This window comes from Anarrhichthys ocellatus, unplaced genomic scaffold, assembly GCF_004355925.1.
Source record: "Anarrhichthys ocellatus isolate YVR2014 unplaced genomic scaffold, GSC_Weel_1.0 scaffold14, whole genome shotgun sequence".
NCBI classification, from domain to species: domain Eukaryota; kingdom Metazoa; phylum Chordata; class Actinopteri; order Perciformes; family Anarhichadidae; genus Anarrhichthys; species Anarrhichthys ocellatus.
In genome coordinates this window covers 5,164,260-5,177,000 of record NW_022280044.1, presented here as the reverse complement: position 1 = coordinate 5,177,000, position 12,741 = coordinate 5,164,260, and the positions used below count along the sequence as shown (strand labels likewise).

The 12,741-nt window shown below is 44.4% G+C and overlaps 2 protein-coding genes and 1 pseudogene across 3 annotated transcripts; all 3 read left to right on the top strand.

Moving 5' to 3' along the window:
- Positions 1 to 3,123, top strand: zbtb8b (zinc finger and BTB domain containing 8B). 2 transcript variants are annotated; one of them, XM_031853637.1, is made up of 5 exons: positions 1 to 87; positions 644 to 836; positions 1,141 to 2,035; positions 2,154 to 2,332; positions 2,504 to 3,123. In XM_031853637.1, exons 2-5 carry the CDS (start codon positions 663 to 665, stop codon positions 2,822 to 2,824), a joined length of 1,569 nt encoding a protein of 522 aa, XP_031709497.1. In that variant the 5' UTR covers positions 1 to 87; positions 644 to 662; the 3' UTR covers positions 2,825 to 3,123. The 2 variants fall into 2 exon arrangements, with proteins under 2 accessions (XP_031709497.1, XP_031709499.1); XM_031853639.1 differs by lacking the exon at positions 1 to 87 and having other exon boundaries at positions 110 to 836.
- Positions 3,124 to 3,209: 86 nt separating this feature from the next.
- Positions 3,210 to 6,063, top strand: LOC116387286 (tissue alpha-L-fucosidase-like; annotated as a pseudogene).
- Positions 6,064 to 7,867: 1,804 nt separating this feature from the next.
- Positions 7,868 to 11,614, top strand: LOC116387355 (tissue alpha-L-fucosidase). Its single transcript, XM_031854343.1, has 8 exons — positions 7,868 to 8,728; positions 8,876 to 9,010; positions 9,395 to 9,532; positions 9,691 to 9,796; positions 9,917 to 10,117; positions 10,231 to 10,421; positions 10,798 to 10,897; positions 11,055 to 11,614. The coding sequence occupies exons 1-8, from the start codon at positions 8,388 to 8,390 to the stop codon at positions 11,187 to 11,189; spliced, it is 1,347 nt and encodes a 448-aa protein (XP_031710203.1). The 5' UTR covers positions 7,868 to 8,387; the 3' UTR covers positions 11,190 to 11,614.
- Positions 11,615 to 12,741: the final 1,127 nt, after the last annotated feature.

Below are 12,741 nucleotides of genomic sequence, written 5' to 3'. Positions count from 1 at the left end.
TGTTATGTGTCGACACGGGACAATGAGCCGTGCTAATCCTTCTGTTATGATAACGGTTTTCTCACGTTCAATCGCGTAATTTCAAAGGTGAGGCCATATTTATATGTCCTTTTATCTCAGTGTGTGTCAACAGGCTTCGTGAAGCGCAGCCGGTGGTGTTATTCTGACGTTTTTGTGTAATAAAGTATCTCTAACTGGCTACCGTTCGACGCTAGCTACACAAGTTAGCTAGGAAGGAAACAGGAAGTAGAGCTATTTGACTGTTACTTTTTTATTTATTATGTATATATAAGCATTTTTCTCTCAGGATAATGTTTTTAAACGTTACCTAACCTCAGGTATACAAACTGTACACAGACCTAATGCGTATTAGCTCATCAAGTTAACTCATTGGTGAACTGGTTTCCTCCTTTCCCTTTATTAACCCATGTTGACATAGTAGCCTACTGTAATATTCAGTTCTATACTCCATCAAAGAGTAGATATTGTCCCCTAAACAATACATTTCAAGTCGGGTGTCAAGCACAACATCTGTGGTTAATTGTTAAATCAAATGTTTGGCACTACAGAACCAAAAAGTCCAACATCAACCTTTTTTGTTTGCTGTTCCCCATATTGTCTCTCTGTTCCCTCTCCCTGCCAGGTGTCACTGAAGCATAGCCATGGAAGTGCCATGCTACCTGCCCAAACTGCTGTTAGAGCTCAACGAGCAGCGTAAGCGGGACTTCTTCTGTGACTGCACCATCCTCGTTGAAGGCCGTGTCTTTAAGGCCCATCGCAATGTGTTGTTTGCTGGTAGTGGCTATTTCCGGGCTCTTCTGGTTCACTATCTGCAGGTGAGAATGGCCGCTTTGTGATATTTTACTTCCTAGGAGAGGATGGTAGGTGTTGGGCACGGCCTCTTAGAAACAAATGTAATGATTTGGCTAAGATAGTGTTATAAATCATCATTTTAATGCTTTAACATGTTACAACAATGCAGATCGCTTTTGATAAAAGCAGTGAAGAAGAAAGTAAGAAATAAATGACTTCCTCATGGGTGGATGGTGGGAGTTGGGGCACTCTGTAAGTAAACTGGCTTGAGCTTGTCAGAGGAGGGCATCCAGAGTACCTACTAAGAAATGCATTATCTCTTTTCAGGATAGTGGACAGCGCTACAGCACAGCATCGCTGGACATCGTGACGGCCGATGCCTTCTCGATTATCCTCGACTTCCTTTACTCCGGACGCTTGGCCCTGAACAGAAGCAACGTCATCGAGGTGATGTCAGCAGGCAGCTACCTGCAGATGACCGACCTGGTGAACTTCTGTAAGGGATACATCCGCTCGTCTTTGGAAATATGTAATAAGGAGAAGGAGAGGAACACGAAGAAGGATGGAGGGATGGGTCCTGCGGACAGTGGCACTCCTGCTGTGACGGTCTCCTGTGGTGCAGAGGCTGTGGAGCCTCACTCACAGGCTGCAGAGGCCGATAGAGGGTCGGGTTTATGTCCGGAGTCCGTGGCCTTGGCTAGAACCCCCTTGTCCATCCCTGTCATCACAACTCCAGGCACAAGCAGAGACATGGACAGCGACTACCATTCCAGGGAGGAATTTGCATCTGGGGGTGAAGGACAGAAGGGACACATGGATCAGACTAACCTCTCTTCCTCTTCATCGTCTGCTTTGACCCCAGAGTTAGTGAACCCCAAGATAGAGTTCGACCCCGATGAGGAGCTCATGGAGTCCCCGGACACCAAAGACCTGGTCCCGTACCCTGGGCCCTCGCTCCATAACCCTCATCACAGCAGACTGCTACCTCCCTCTCCTTCCAATGAGCGCTCTCCCTCGGGATACAGCCCTTCTTTTAATGCTAGGCAGCTGATGGAGATGCTGGCCAGAGGTGACGGCCCCAGTCCGCCGGGGGACAGAATGGGGCAGCGCTTTACACAAGGACTAGGTAGCAGCACAGGAGGAGGCCGAGTGGATGAAGGTTTAGGGTTTGTGGGATCATCTATCATGGAGATCCAGTCCGATTGGCTCGGAGAGGAGACAGGTAATTGGCAAGTGATGGCCGATAGTGACTAATGTCTGACTCTGGGACTCTTTTGCATTCAATGGATTCTCAAGCATTGAGGTAAATCTCAACTGTTGGCCTCTCTCTCCTCCTGCAGGTGATGGTTTGGTAGTGCAAGTGAAACTCCACAAGTGCCCATTCTGTCCGTACACGGCCAAGCAGAAGGGGATTATGAAGAGACACATCCGCTGCCACACAGGAGAGAGGCCCTTCCCCTGTCCCATGTGTGGCAAGAGGTTCACAAGACAGGAGCACCTCCGCAGCCACGCCCTCAATGTAAGAACTCAGTGTGACCGCAAGACCATCACCCTAACCTGTTTTTGACATTTGGGCTTCTACGTAAATCTCCTATTTTTTCACCGATAATAATCTAAAAGTTGGGGTTTCCTGTGCAACATGACACACAGTATGTTTTTGTTTTTCTCTCACTGTGTTGACCACCGACAGGTCCACAGGCACAACTGGCCGGTACCGTGTAAGGGCTGCAGGCGGACCTTCACCGGATCCGGCGTCACGGCGGGACTCAGGCGCTTCGGCATCTGCGACAGCTGCAACTGCGTGACCACCACTCATGACGACTCCGCCAGCGGTCACCCGGCCAGCCAAGCAGAGCCCACGGAACGTGGAGACGCGGGCACGGATTGGTCCAGATTTATGGACGACGTAGATGAGGTGGAGGTCGGCAGAGTGGAGGACATGGTAGAGAAACAGATGCTTGATAGGCAGCTGGCTGTCTTCACTGATGTAGGGAACACGGTGAATCTGTAGTAGAAGAAAACTTCTTCTTAACTGTGGCCAAACTGTTATCGATGTTAAATTATTACTGAAATGTTGCCTTATTTATTGCCTCATTTTGTAATGTGTCCTTTTGACTGTGTGAGATATCATGCTCCGGTGATTTTGCCTGGCAGCAATTAGCTCCAGTGGTTTTAAAATGTTTCTAATCACAAAGTTTGTCCTTTTTATTTAGTTTTTTCTTCACACAGTTGCTCAAATACAAAAGTATCTGTATGTGCTGCACATAAAGAGAACATGGCTGTCAAACTTTACAGACGATGGACAAAATAGCTCGTTGCATGTTTTGTTTTGTCCAAACATACTGCATTTCATAGATACAATTTGCTTTTTGGGTGTTTTGGGGCAGTTGTGGATGTTGTTGCAGCAAATGTGTAATTGTTGACTTCCACTGCCGGTCAGTGTTAATTAATGTTTCTTCTTTCCTTTAATCATGACTATTTTAGAGACAAGACACTGAATGTATCATTTACATTTGTAATAGTTTTGGCCTCAACAGAAGAAGGATTAATTGAATGAAACATATGTTTAGTCAAAGTCCCCACAGTGTTACATGCCAGGGGAGAATACTGTTGTAACTGTTTCCCCCCCCCTAAATACCCTTCGACTTTGAATTAGCAGAAATGAGCCTCGATCATTCTTTAAACACAACGGTGCATTTGGGCTCTAAATATTTTGGGCAGCTGTTCATCCACTCAGTGGTGGGATTAAATATGTTTACACTGTTTTTTGTTCATCTATAACATCCATCTGTTATTCATTGGTCCAATTCCACTAGTGCTAACCCTACACTAACCTTCTGTTTCTATTGTGATGTTTTAAGAATAGCTGTGCTAACCCAACAAACCTGTTGATATTCCATCTTTTTATATTGTGCATGTGACACTGAAACTTTTAAAATCTGCTCACATTTTGATGCTATGCTTCCAATTTATTTGACTGATGACGGGTGATTCCTTCTATTCTTATTCAATTCCGCCCTTACAATTGTCGGTCTACATCTACAAAACACAACTTTTTACACAAACCCTTCATACAAAATAACATATATTTGTGAAAAGGACTTTCTACAACCTGAAAGCATGGCACATACAGAGTAGTCCTCTCAGCCATCACACGTTAATGGATCAAGCTTTTGTGGCAGGTGACCCCAAACTTTTGCCCGCAGTGTATTCCTTTAATCCCACTCTCTCCCTGCAGTATTGACACAAACAGTGGCCTGGGGCGCCATCTAGTGGTTGAACCCCAACCGGAGAATATACTTCGGTGTGTGTTAGTAGTCATTGCAACCAGACTTTTTGCATTTAAGCAAGCAGCTGACTACTTAAGATTCAGATTAAGAAATCAATACGTTTTTTGTTTGTTTGTGTTTTATTAGAATTGCACAAAATGAGTACTGACTCAAATGAATCCCACTAGGATGGACGTTATAGTTTATGTTACTACCGGAGTGCGGCAGCACAATGTGACCCTCCCACAACATTATTCAAGTTCATGCAAATAAAAAAGTCTGACTATATCAACGGACTTCCTAGTCGTCGTAGGAGTTACATATTTACTCTGGAGGGACCATGTCCCCTCCAATGCGGGCTGGATGCATGGTACCGATTATTTGCGTAATAGCCTTCCTCGCGTGGGCACCTGGATGCGCAGCGCGCTACGAGGCGAACTGGACCAGTCTGGATGCCAGACCCCTGCCCCGGTGGTACGACGAGGCGAAGGTCGGTATCTTCGTCCACTGGGGGGTCTTCTCGGTCCCTGGTCATCAAGTCCGAAAGGCGCAGGGAGGCAGTTGAGTTCATGCAGAAAAACTACCCACCGGGCTTTAAATACGCGGATTTTGCGTCCGAGTTTCGCGCAGAATTCTTCAATCCGGATAACTGGGCAGATATATTCAAAGCCTCTGGAGCAAGGTACAGTTATCTGATCTCTCACAGAGCCATACAAAAAATGTGCACAAGCCTGTTATATTTGTAATCGAGCTGGGTTTTGACTGCAGGAAGTCTCTGTTGTTTCCAGTGTTTGCTCAGCCACACCTGCAGGTGTCATACACTCTAAACCAGTGATTCTCAACTGGTGGGTCGCGGGCCTTTGCCTGACGAAAAAAGTTGATTTTATTCTCCAGAGTAAAGGTGAAAGTTCAGTAGGTCATCACCTGAGACTGGTGTACGTCCAGTGATCTTGTGCTAATCTAACACTCTCTTTCCTCAGGACTTGACGTATGTGGTGGCGATGGATGGTAACTACCTGCTGTACATTGGGCCGATGTCAGATGGTATGATTGCCCCAGTGTTTGAGGAGAGGCTGAGGGGACTTGGTGCCTGGTTGGGGATCAATGGGGAGGCCATCTATGCTTCCAAACCCTGGAGGGTCCAGACGGAGAACAGCACTGTCTGGTGAGATTGTGATTTCTTTTTTATGAGCGAAGCAAGGTATTGTCAAGAAGTCTAGCCCTAGCAATATCTTTTCATTTTGTGATGTAAAATAAACCATTGTCTGCTCCTATTGTAGGTACACTGCCAAAAACGTTACCATTTATGCCATTATCCTTGGCTGGCCGTCCAAACAGCAACTTCAGCTCACAGCGCCAAAGATGTCTGGAGCCACAAAAGTAACCCTTTCAACTTTATGCCTATACTTTCAATCCCAGCTAACTTAATTTGTCATGATTATAAATTCTTCACATTACTCTTTTAAATCCACAGGTTACACTCCTGGACTATCCTAATGTACCACTGAAGTGGGCACTGCAGACACCAACAGCTGGACTGACGATTTCTATGCCTACTATGCCAGCATCTCCTGCAAATGCCTGGTGTCTGAAACTGGAGGGAGTAGTCTAACGTCAGAGAGTTGTAACAAAATCAGGACCAAGACTTTAGGTCAAGGGGCATCTCTGTTACGCTTTACTGTAATGTGTGTGTGTGATATTAAAATAGGTGATCAATGGGATTTAAGTGGATTTTTCTGCTGTGCGTTTTAATATGCACAGTAATATTAAAAGGCTGGCAAAGGACACAGCAGGACTAAGAAAGAAAGTTCAGCATTGTATGGTCATCACATCTGTGTTCTGAGTCTTTTAAGTCCCTCAGGTATTTACTGTGGATGAAGTTGGCTTCCTCAGTTACCCGTGCACTATCAGAGCTCACTGGATGAGCATATTTCTGTAACCAAAGCCTTTTAAGAGTAGTCATGTTTGTATTTAATATCGTTACAAGCCCAATTTTTGTAAAAATTTCATAAACAAAGATAAATCGTGTGTACAATACAATTTGTGTGTGTCTGTAATAAGTGTTACTGTAATCTTTCTTATTCAGTTAAAGCCATGATCTTTTGGGAAAAGAGGTCACCTCAGGGTCTGGTTTTATCTCCTACCTGTTTATGAGTAGCTTTTGGCACGGCTGCACCGCTGTTCTGTTTGTCACTGTTCTATATTGTATAATACATATTTTTGATTGAATATAAACGGTCAGAGAAGAAATCGCAGAGCCAACTGATGAGAGCATCAATAAGTCTAATGTGCCAAAAACCAAAGAAGATGTAGTTTATTTACAACTTTGCTTTGTTCAGAAGAAAATATTACAGTATGCACAAAACCATTAAGTGTTTTTAGAGATTGGGTCACACAGGATTGGATAAAACATTGTTTCTTTATGGGAAAAATATATTAAATTATCTGAATCTAGCTTTACAGAGGATGCGGTGTGCACTGTTGAAATTATAGAGAAGAAAGGATATGACTATAGCTCAATAGTTTGAGGAAGGGAATTTTACCTTACAGATATTCTGGGAACAACAAGAGATAACATGACACGTAGTGAGCAGTTGTCGAATATGTATTGTAGAATATATAGTGAGTTTTTATGGTTTGTTTTTCTTTTATCAATACTATTTCGGACTTTATTTACCCAATGATATACTGTAGGTGGCAGTGCACACCGGTGCAATCCTCCATAAAACCAAAAGAAGAAGAACGCCTCATGTTTTTAACAGAAGGCGAGTATCTGCGGTGCTCCATCAACGCACCGGTTGGACTGAACGCTGACACATGGGGAAGTCGCGGGACTTGACTGCGTTTGAGCGGGGTATGATAGTAGGAGCCCGACGCGCCGGCTGCAGCATCGCGGAAACGGTGAACCTGTTGGGCTTCTCAAAGACCGCAGTGTCTCGAGTGTACAGGGAGTGGTGCGCGAAGCAGAAAACCTCGAGTCACCGGGAGTCCTGCGGGAGGAAGCGTCTCGTCGACGAAAGTGGCGAGAGGACGATGGAGAGGGTGGTGGAACAGAACAACCACGCGACGAGTGTGCAGATCCAGGCTCTGTACAACAGCAGCGGGCAGGAGAAGGCCATCTCGCTCACGACTACCCGGCGCACCTTGAAGCGGCTAGGCTACAGCCGCATGTCTCAGCGGCGGGACACGCTCGTCCAGGCCGGGCTGGACGCTCTATCTGCGGCCACATCCTGCGCAGAACAGCTGGAAGACCAACACCGACTTTGACCCAGCATGATGTAGCAAAGAACTGGATTGTTCAGAGATGGCGTCCTATTAATTCCAAAGAAAGTTGCAAGACAAATCTATGTGCATAACTTATTTCATACAATATTTTGTCACCTTATTATATCGCTATATCACATATGATGGGACATATTCAAATATGTCAGTTCATATATTTTTCATTTATACAAAAGAAAACCTTTGCCAATTTCGATGCATTATAAACCGTTTCAAAATGTTCTGTAGTTTGATGATGGTCTCAGTGTTTCCTGCTTGTATCGGAATATTGTGTTTTTACACCGAAAGAACAGAATGCAAATAGTTAAACTTTCTAAAAGAAATCAGAAGTATATTCAATATGCGCACTAAACTTTTCCAACACATGAGTTATTACTGGAAATAAATCCTGTTCCAACTTTAATATTACCACGATATGTATTAAATGTTAAATTCTCCACAAAGACATGCCCAAAAAATCTCCCCAGGGGAAACGCCACAATAACAGGCACCGTTGGTTGCAAAGGGAAATCAGAATGAATCACACTTATGTTAATGGTGTGATAGATTACACGGTCCCCTGTCTATATGTTTGGTTTCTGTGATTTTGATTCCAGACTCTGAAATCAGGCCAGCTTACTTTGTTTTTGCCGTCAGCTTTGTTCGCATGCAAACATTCCATAGTGGCTGAGACACCAGCAAATAACCAACATGATGAAACCATTAACTAAATGACTGCACAGCATCCGACTAAAGAGGCGGTCTAGGCTCTGTGCATCTTATGGTTAAGTTCTGTCCGTGGTGGTCTCCAATGGTCTGTTGTTTGTTCAATAAAGTTGTGGGGGAAAAAATGGTCACGTGATTCCAGTCATATGATGGGATACAGTACATCTGAAGGGTCACAGCAAGAAGGGAAATCCGTGTCTAATACAGCTACCAGCTGTGGGACATTTTAGCCAACATTATCAGCTGGTTTAACGTCTCTGAAGACACATCGGCGCTGAACAGTTTGACTTAGCTTCCGTGCTAACACCTGGTGTAATCATGCTAGCCGTGTTTGTTGTTGTTATTGCTTTGGTTTCTCAAACGGCGGCTCGGTACACTGCGAACTGGACGAGTTTGGACGCCAGGCCGCTGCCTGCGTGGTACGACGAAGCCAAGGTGGGGATCTTTGTCCACTGGGGTGTGTTTTCCGTCCCCGGGTTTGGCAGCGAGTGGTTCTGGTGGCACTGGCAGGGACAGCAGCCCCCGGACCAGAAGTGTGTGAGCTACATGTCGAAGAACTACCCGCCGGGTTTCAGCTACCCGGAGTTTGCTCCCCAGTTTCACGCCCAGTTCTACAACCCGGGGGACTGGGCGGACATGTTCAAGGCTTCTGGTGCAAAGTGAGTGTATTTATTAAACTTAACGCTAGCTTAAATGTTCGTCCATTTGACGAGACCGTTTCACTTCCGCATTCTGCCCTGATTACCGTAAAACACCGGTGTCGCGCATACATTCTGTGTGCAACACTGTCCACATGCTCCTTGCAGATATGTCGTCCTGACTGCCAAACACCACGAAGGATTCACTAACTGGGGGTCCCCGAACTCCTGGAACTGGAATTCAGTTGATACTGGTCCTCACAGAGACCTGGTGGGAGACCTGGCGGAGGCAGTGCGCAACAGGTGGGTCATCAAATGTGCTGAAGTTCAGGTAAAGTGTTATGACTGGTACTTATTAAAGTGCTGACATGATTATACAAAGAATGCAATGAATTAAGTAACGCCATTTTCAGTATTAGTTCATGCAATCTGCAGACTGAGCGTTTAGTGCCACAGCGTCACTGATTTCTTCCATACAATGATTCAAATAAGGTCCATACAGTGAGGTATGAAGGTTTTCAATTTAGGAAAAAGAGTTTAAATTCTGTGTTGTAGCTTTTGCATTTTTTTTATGCCATTCAGATACCTGGCTTTTGTTGGTTTTAATACCTGAATTTTGGTTGGTAGTGTTATGGATTCTGAATGTCGTCAATGACAGATTCTAAGGTTTTTAATTTCCTCATTTAGGTCTTTGCACTATGGACTCTACAACTCCTTGTATGAGTGGTTCAACCCTCTCTACCTGGCTGACAAGAAGAATGGATTCAAAACACAGCAGTTTGTGATGCATAAACTGCTACCGGAGCTTTACAACATGGTTGTAAGGTCTGTAACCGTACAATACAAACCTGTTTATTGCACCGAATAGTGATAATAAAGTCATACTTGGTTATATGGACATGTGCCTGTATGAGATACAAGCACATGTCAATGCAACGTTATGGCAGGATTCTCAAACCTTTTGCCTTCCTGTTGTTTTGCAGGTACAGACCTGATCTGATCTGGTCTGATGGGGACTGGGAAGCGCCTGACACCTACTGGAACTCCACCGAGTTCCTGGCCTGGCTCTACAATGACAGCCCTGTCAAAGTAAGGGTATTTATAACAAGCAAGCAATACATAATGGTGTTAACTGTGCAACAGTGCTGTACTATAAATCCAACTATTAATGGTTTTAACATGCATTCATGTACTTCTTTCTTGTCTTAGGATACTGTTGTGACCAATGACAGATGGGGAGCCGGCTGTGCGTGTAAACACGGTGGCTACTATAACTGTGCAGACAAATATACTCCAGGCCAGCTGCCCAAGCACAAATGGGAGAAGTGCACGTCTGTGGACATGCTTTCCTGGGGTTACCGTCGAAATATGAAGATGAGTGAGCTGATGGACTTGCCGGCTATCATAGAGGTGCGGTCAATGTGATAGTATCATTGTATTGCTAAATCTGTAATGATATATATGACAATAATACTGTGATCAGTGACTGACTGGTCCTCCTCCTCCTGCTGCTTCTGTTACAGGATCTGGTTCGCACTGTGGCTCTGGGAGGTAACTACCTTCTGAATGTGGGTCCTACACCTGATGGGATGATCCCTGCAGTGTTTGAGGAGAGACTCAGGGGTGTTGGAGCCTGGCTGAAGATGAACGGGGAGGCCATATACGCCTCCAAACCCTGGAGGGTCCAGAACGAGAACACCACTGTACCAGTCTGGTAAGAGGCAGAGGGAGAGCCGATCTTGTAGTTCCTCTCTTTTACAATCAACATGTACATGTTGTGTATTGTTTACATACTCCGTTTGCTCTGCCAAACCCCATTTAAGTGCAGAATAACGTTTGCTTTGTTTGTGTTTATGTGGTCGTTGAAAACAAATTGTGGGTTACCGTCTAGACGCAACCCTGGGAGGGCACCTACTCTGAAATAAGAACTAGAAATTATCCTTAAAATGGTGAACTATGAACCTTCCTAGTTCTGGCGTTGCAGACACAATTAAAAAAAGGGGGTTCTTAGAACGATGTTCTTAAAACTATGAAGACGTCCCTCTGTCCTAAAATCCACATTAATGCAGTTATCGTCTCCATTTTTCTAGGTATACAGCCAAAGGGACCACTGTCTACGCCATCATGACAGCCAAACCTCCCAAGCTCACATTGCAACTATTAGGACCCAAAACATCAGCAGCCACTAAGGTAAAGGGACTAACAATGATGTCTATGTTGTTGCATATTGTTTTTAGAGGAGCTGTACTAATAGCTGCCCACAACATGACCAGCTTAGTAACTATTCATTTACAGAAGGGGATGTAGGTATGAGAATCTAAATAACTGGTTTTTGTTTCTTGTCCAGGTGACCTTGTTGGGGAATCCAAATCCCCTACCCTGGGCCCCGCTCCACCCCAGTGCTGGCCTTACTGTCCTCCTACCTGAACTACCCTATTCCCCCGGTCAGGCCTGGACACTCAAACTGGACGGCATCCAGTGAGCCTCACACCCCAGAAGTGTTCAACCCCAAAACGGTTGAATATTGAAAATTTGTTCATCTCAGGTTGTGATTATGTTTGTGGGATATTAGGAAACGTATGCACTATGGTTGAAGGGACAGCGTTTGTGTAATGGTATGAGTATTTTTGCCAAAATGAAAGAATGAAACACTCTCCTTCAATGATGCCTTTGTGGGTCACTGCTTCTTAATTGTACTGTTTTTTGTTTTTTAATGACTGAAAGATTATGAATTAAATATTAACATTCTGTTCAGCATATGAAGCGTTCATGGCAGCTTCTCAGCTGTCTAATTGCAGCTTCAGAAACAATTTGTTTTTTTAAGGGGTACGTTGAAAAAAAAAAAAATGCACTTTTTTACTCGATGCTTTTAAAATGACTTTAATAAAAGATGATTTTTCTGATGAATGGTTTTGTTGTGCCACACAGTATATTAGGTATCTTAAAGGTTCATATTATACCGTAAAGCTCAGAAGTTGAGAGGGGGAGGCTCTGCCTCTGCACACCCACGCAGGTGTTTTGAGTTAATCTGGCTGATTAGAACTCTTCTCAGGACTGTGTGGGTGTGTATAGACTAATTAAGTGACATCTCCCTGAGTGTGCGGTTAGCTTTGTTGACCCTATTAGGGTGGGACTAATTACATATTTACCATTCTTATTGGTAGATGAGCAGAGGTCTAATCAGCCAGAACTACTGAAAACACCCGTGTGGGTGTATAGAGGCATTAAAGGAAGGTCAAGAAACAAAGTTTTCTCACTAGAAGAGTCCGTGTGTAATCACGAGAGGGACTACTTGTTCCTTGCTGCTGCGATGTGCTCAGACACAATTACCACCTCTAAAAACTCAAATCCTATCCAAATATCTGTAGTCTCGGATAAGATGTGCAAACCTTGAGAGTGCTTTTTCCACTCGGTATGAGTGAATCACTTATTTTTTCGCGCTACGTAGAGAGGTCACGTTTGGGAACAAGATGGCATGAGCACTTCTGGAAGACTGTTTTGATGTTCTGTGCAGCGCTTGTTAGCACTTTCATTTTCAGCAACTCCCTTAAGTGCCTCAGGGTGCCGCAACTCATTCACCTCCCACATGTTTTTGACTAACTCCTGACCTCAATCTGCTTCTCTTATCCTGAGGCTACTGATTCATGTTGCTAAATCTCAGCGGGACACTTTATATTCAGTAGCAGCAGGCTTTATTTGTGCAGTTCTTTAGCACGACCGTCTTGTGAATGGACTAAAAATCCCCTCTCAATGTGTCGGTGTGAGTTTAAACTTGACTGCGAAGAGTATACCCACGGGGACAGTGCATTTGATTCAGAATGCCAGTACTGAATTGTCCTCTGTCCTCTCTTTTAATCTGCATAATAGGTGTGCTCTGTTTAGCATTTGCATTGCATATTCCTATAGCAGAGAGAGAGAGAGATGAACAAAACAGGAGCGGGGATGGGGGCAAAAAGCTAGCCTGGCTGAAACAAAATCCACCTTTACAGCTCACATTCATACACATGTCTCGTTTGTTTTAATCCGTACAAAAC

Bases quoted from the DNA above. Each gene is read 5' to 3' on its own strand.
- LOC116387355 (XM_031854343.1), top strand. From the start codon at position 8,388: ATGCTAGCCGTGTTTGTTGTTGTTATTGCTTTGGTTTCTCAAACGGCG. The intron at 8,729-8,875 runs GTGAGTGTATTT...TGCTCCTTGCAG, and splicing joins TTCAAGGCTTCTGGTGCAAA to ATATGTCGTCCTGACTGCCA. The intron at 9,011-9,394 runs GTGGGTCATCAA...TTCCTCATTTAG, and splicing joins GCGGAGGCAGTGCGCAACAG to GTCTTTGCACTATGGACTCT.
- zbtb8b (XM_031853637.1), top strand. From the start codon at position 663: ATGGAAGTGCCATGCTACCTGCCCAAACTGCTGTTAGAGCTCAACGAG. The intron at 837-1,140 runs GTGAGAATGGCC...ATCTCTTTTCAG, and splicing joins TTCTGGTTCACTATCTGCAG to GATAGTGGACAGCGCTACAG. The intron at 2,036-2,153 runs GTAATTGGCAAG...CTCCTCCTGCAG, and splicing joins TTGGCTCGGAGAGGAGACAG to GTGATGGTTTGGTAGTGCAA.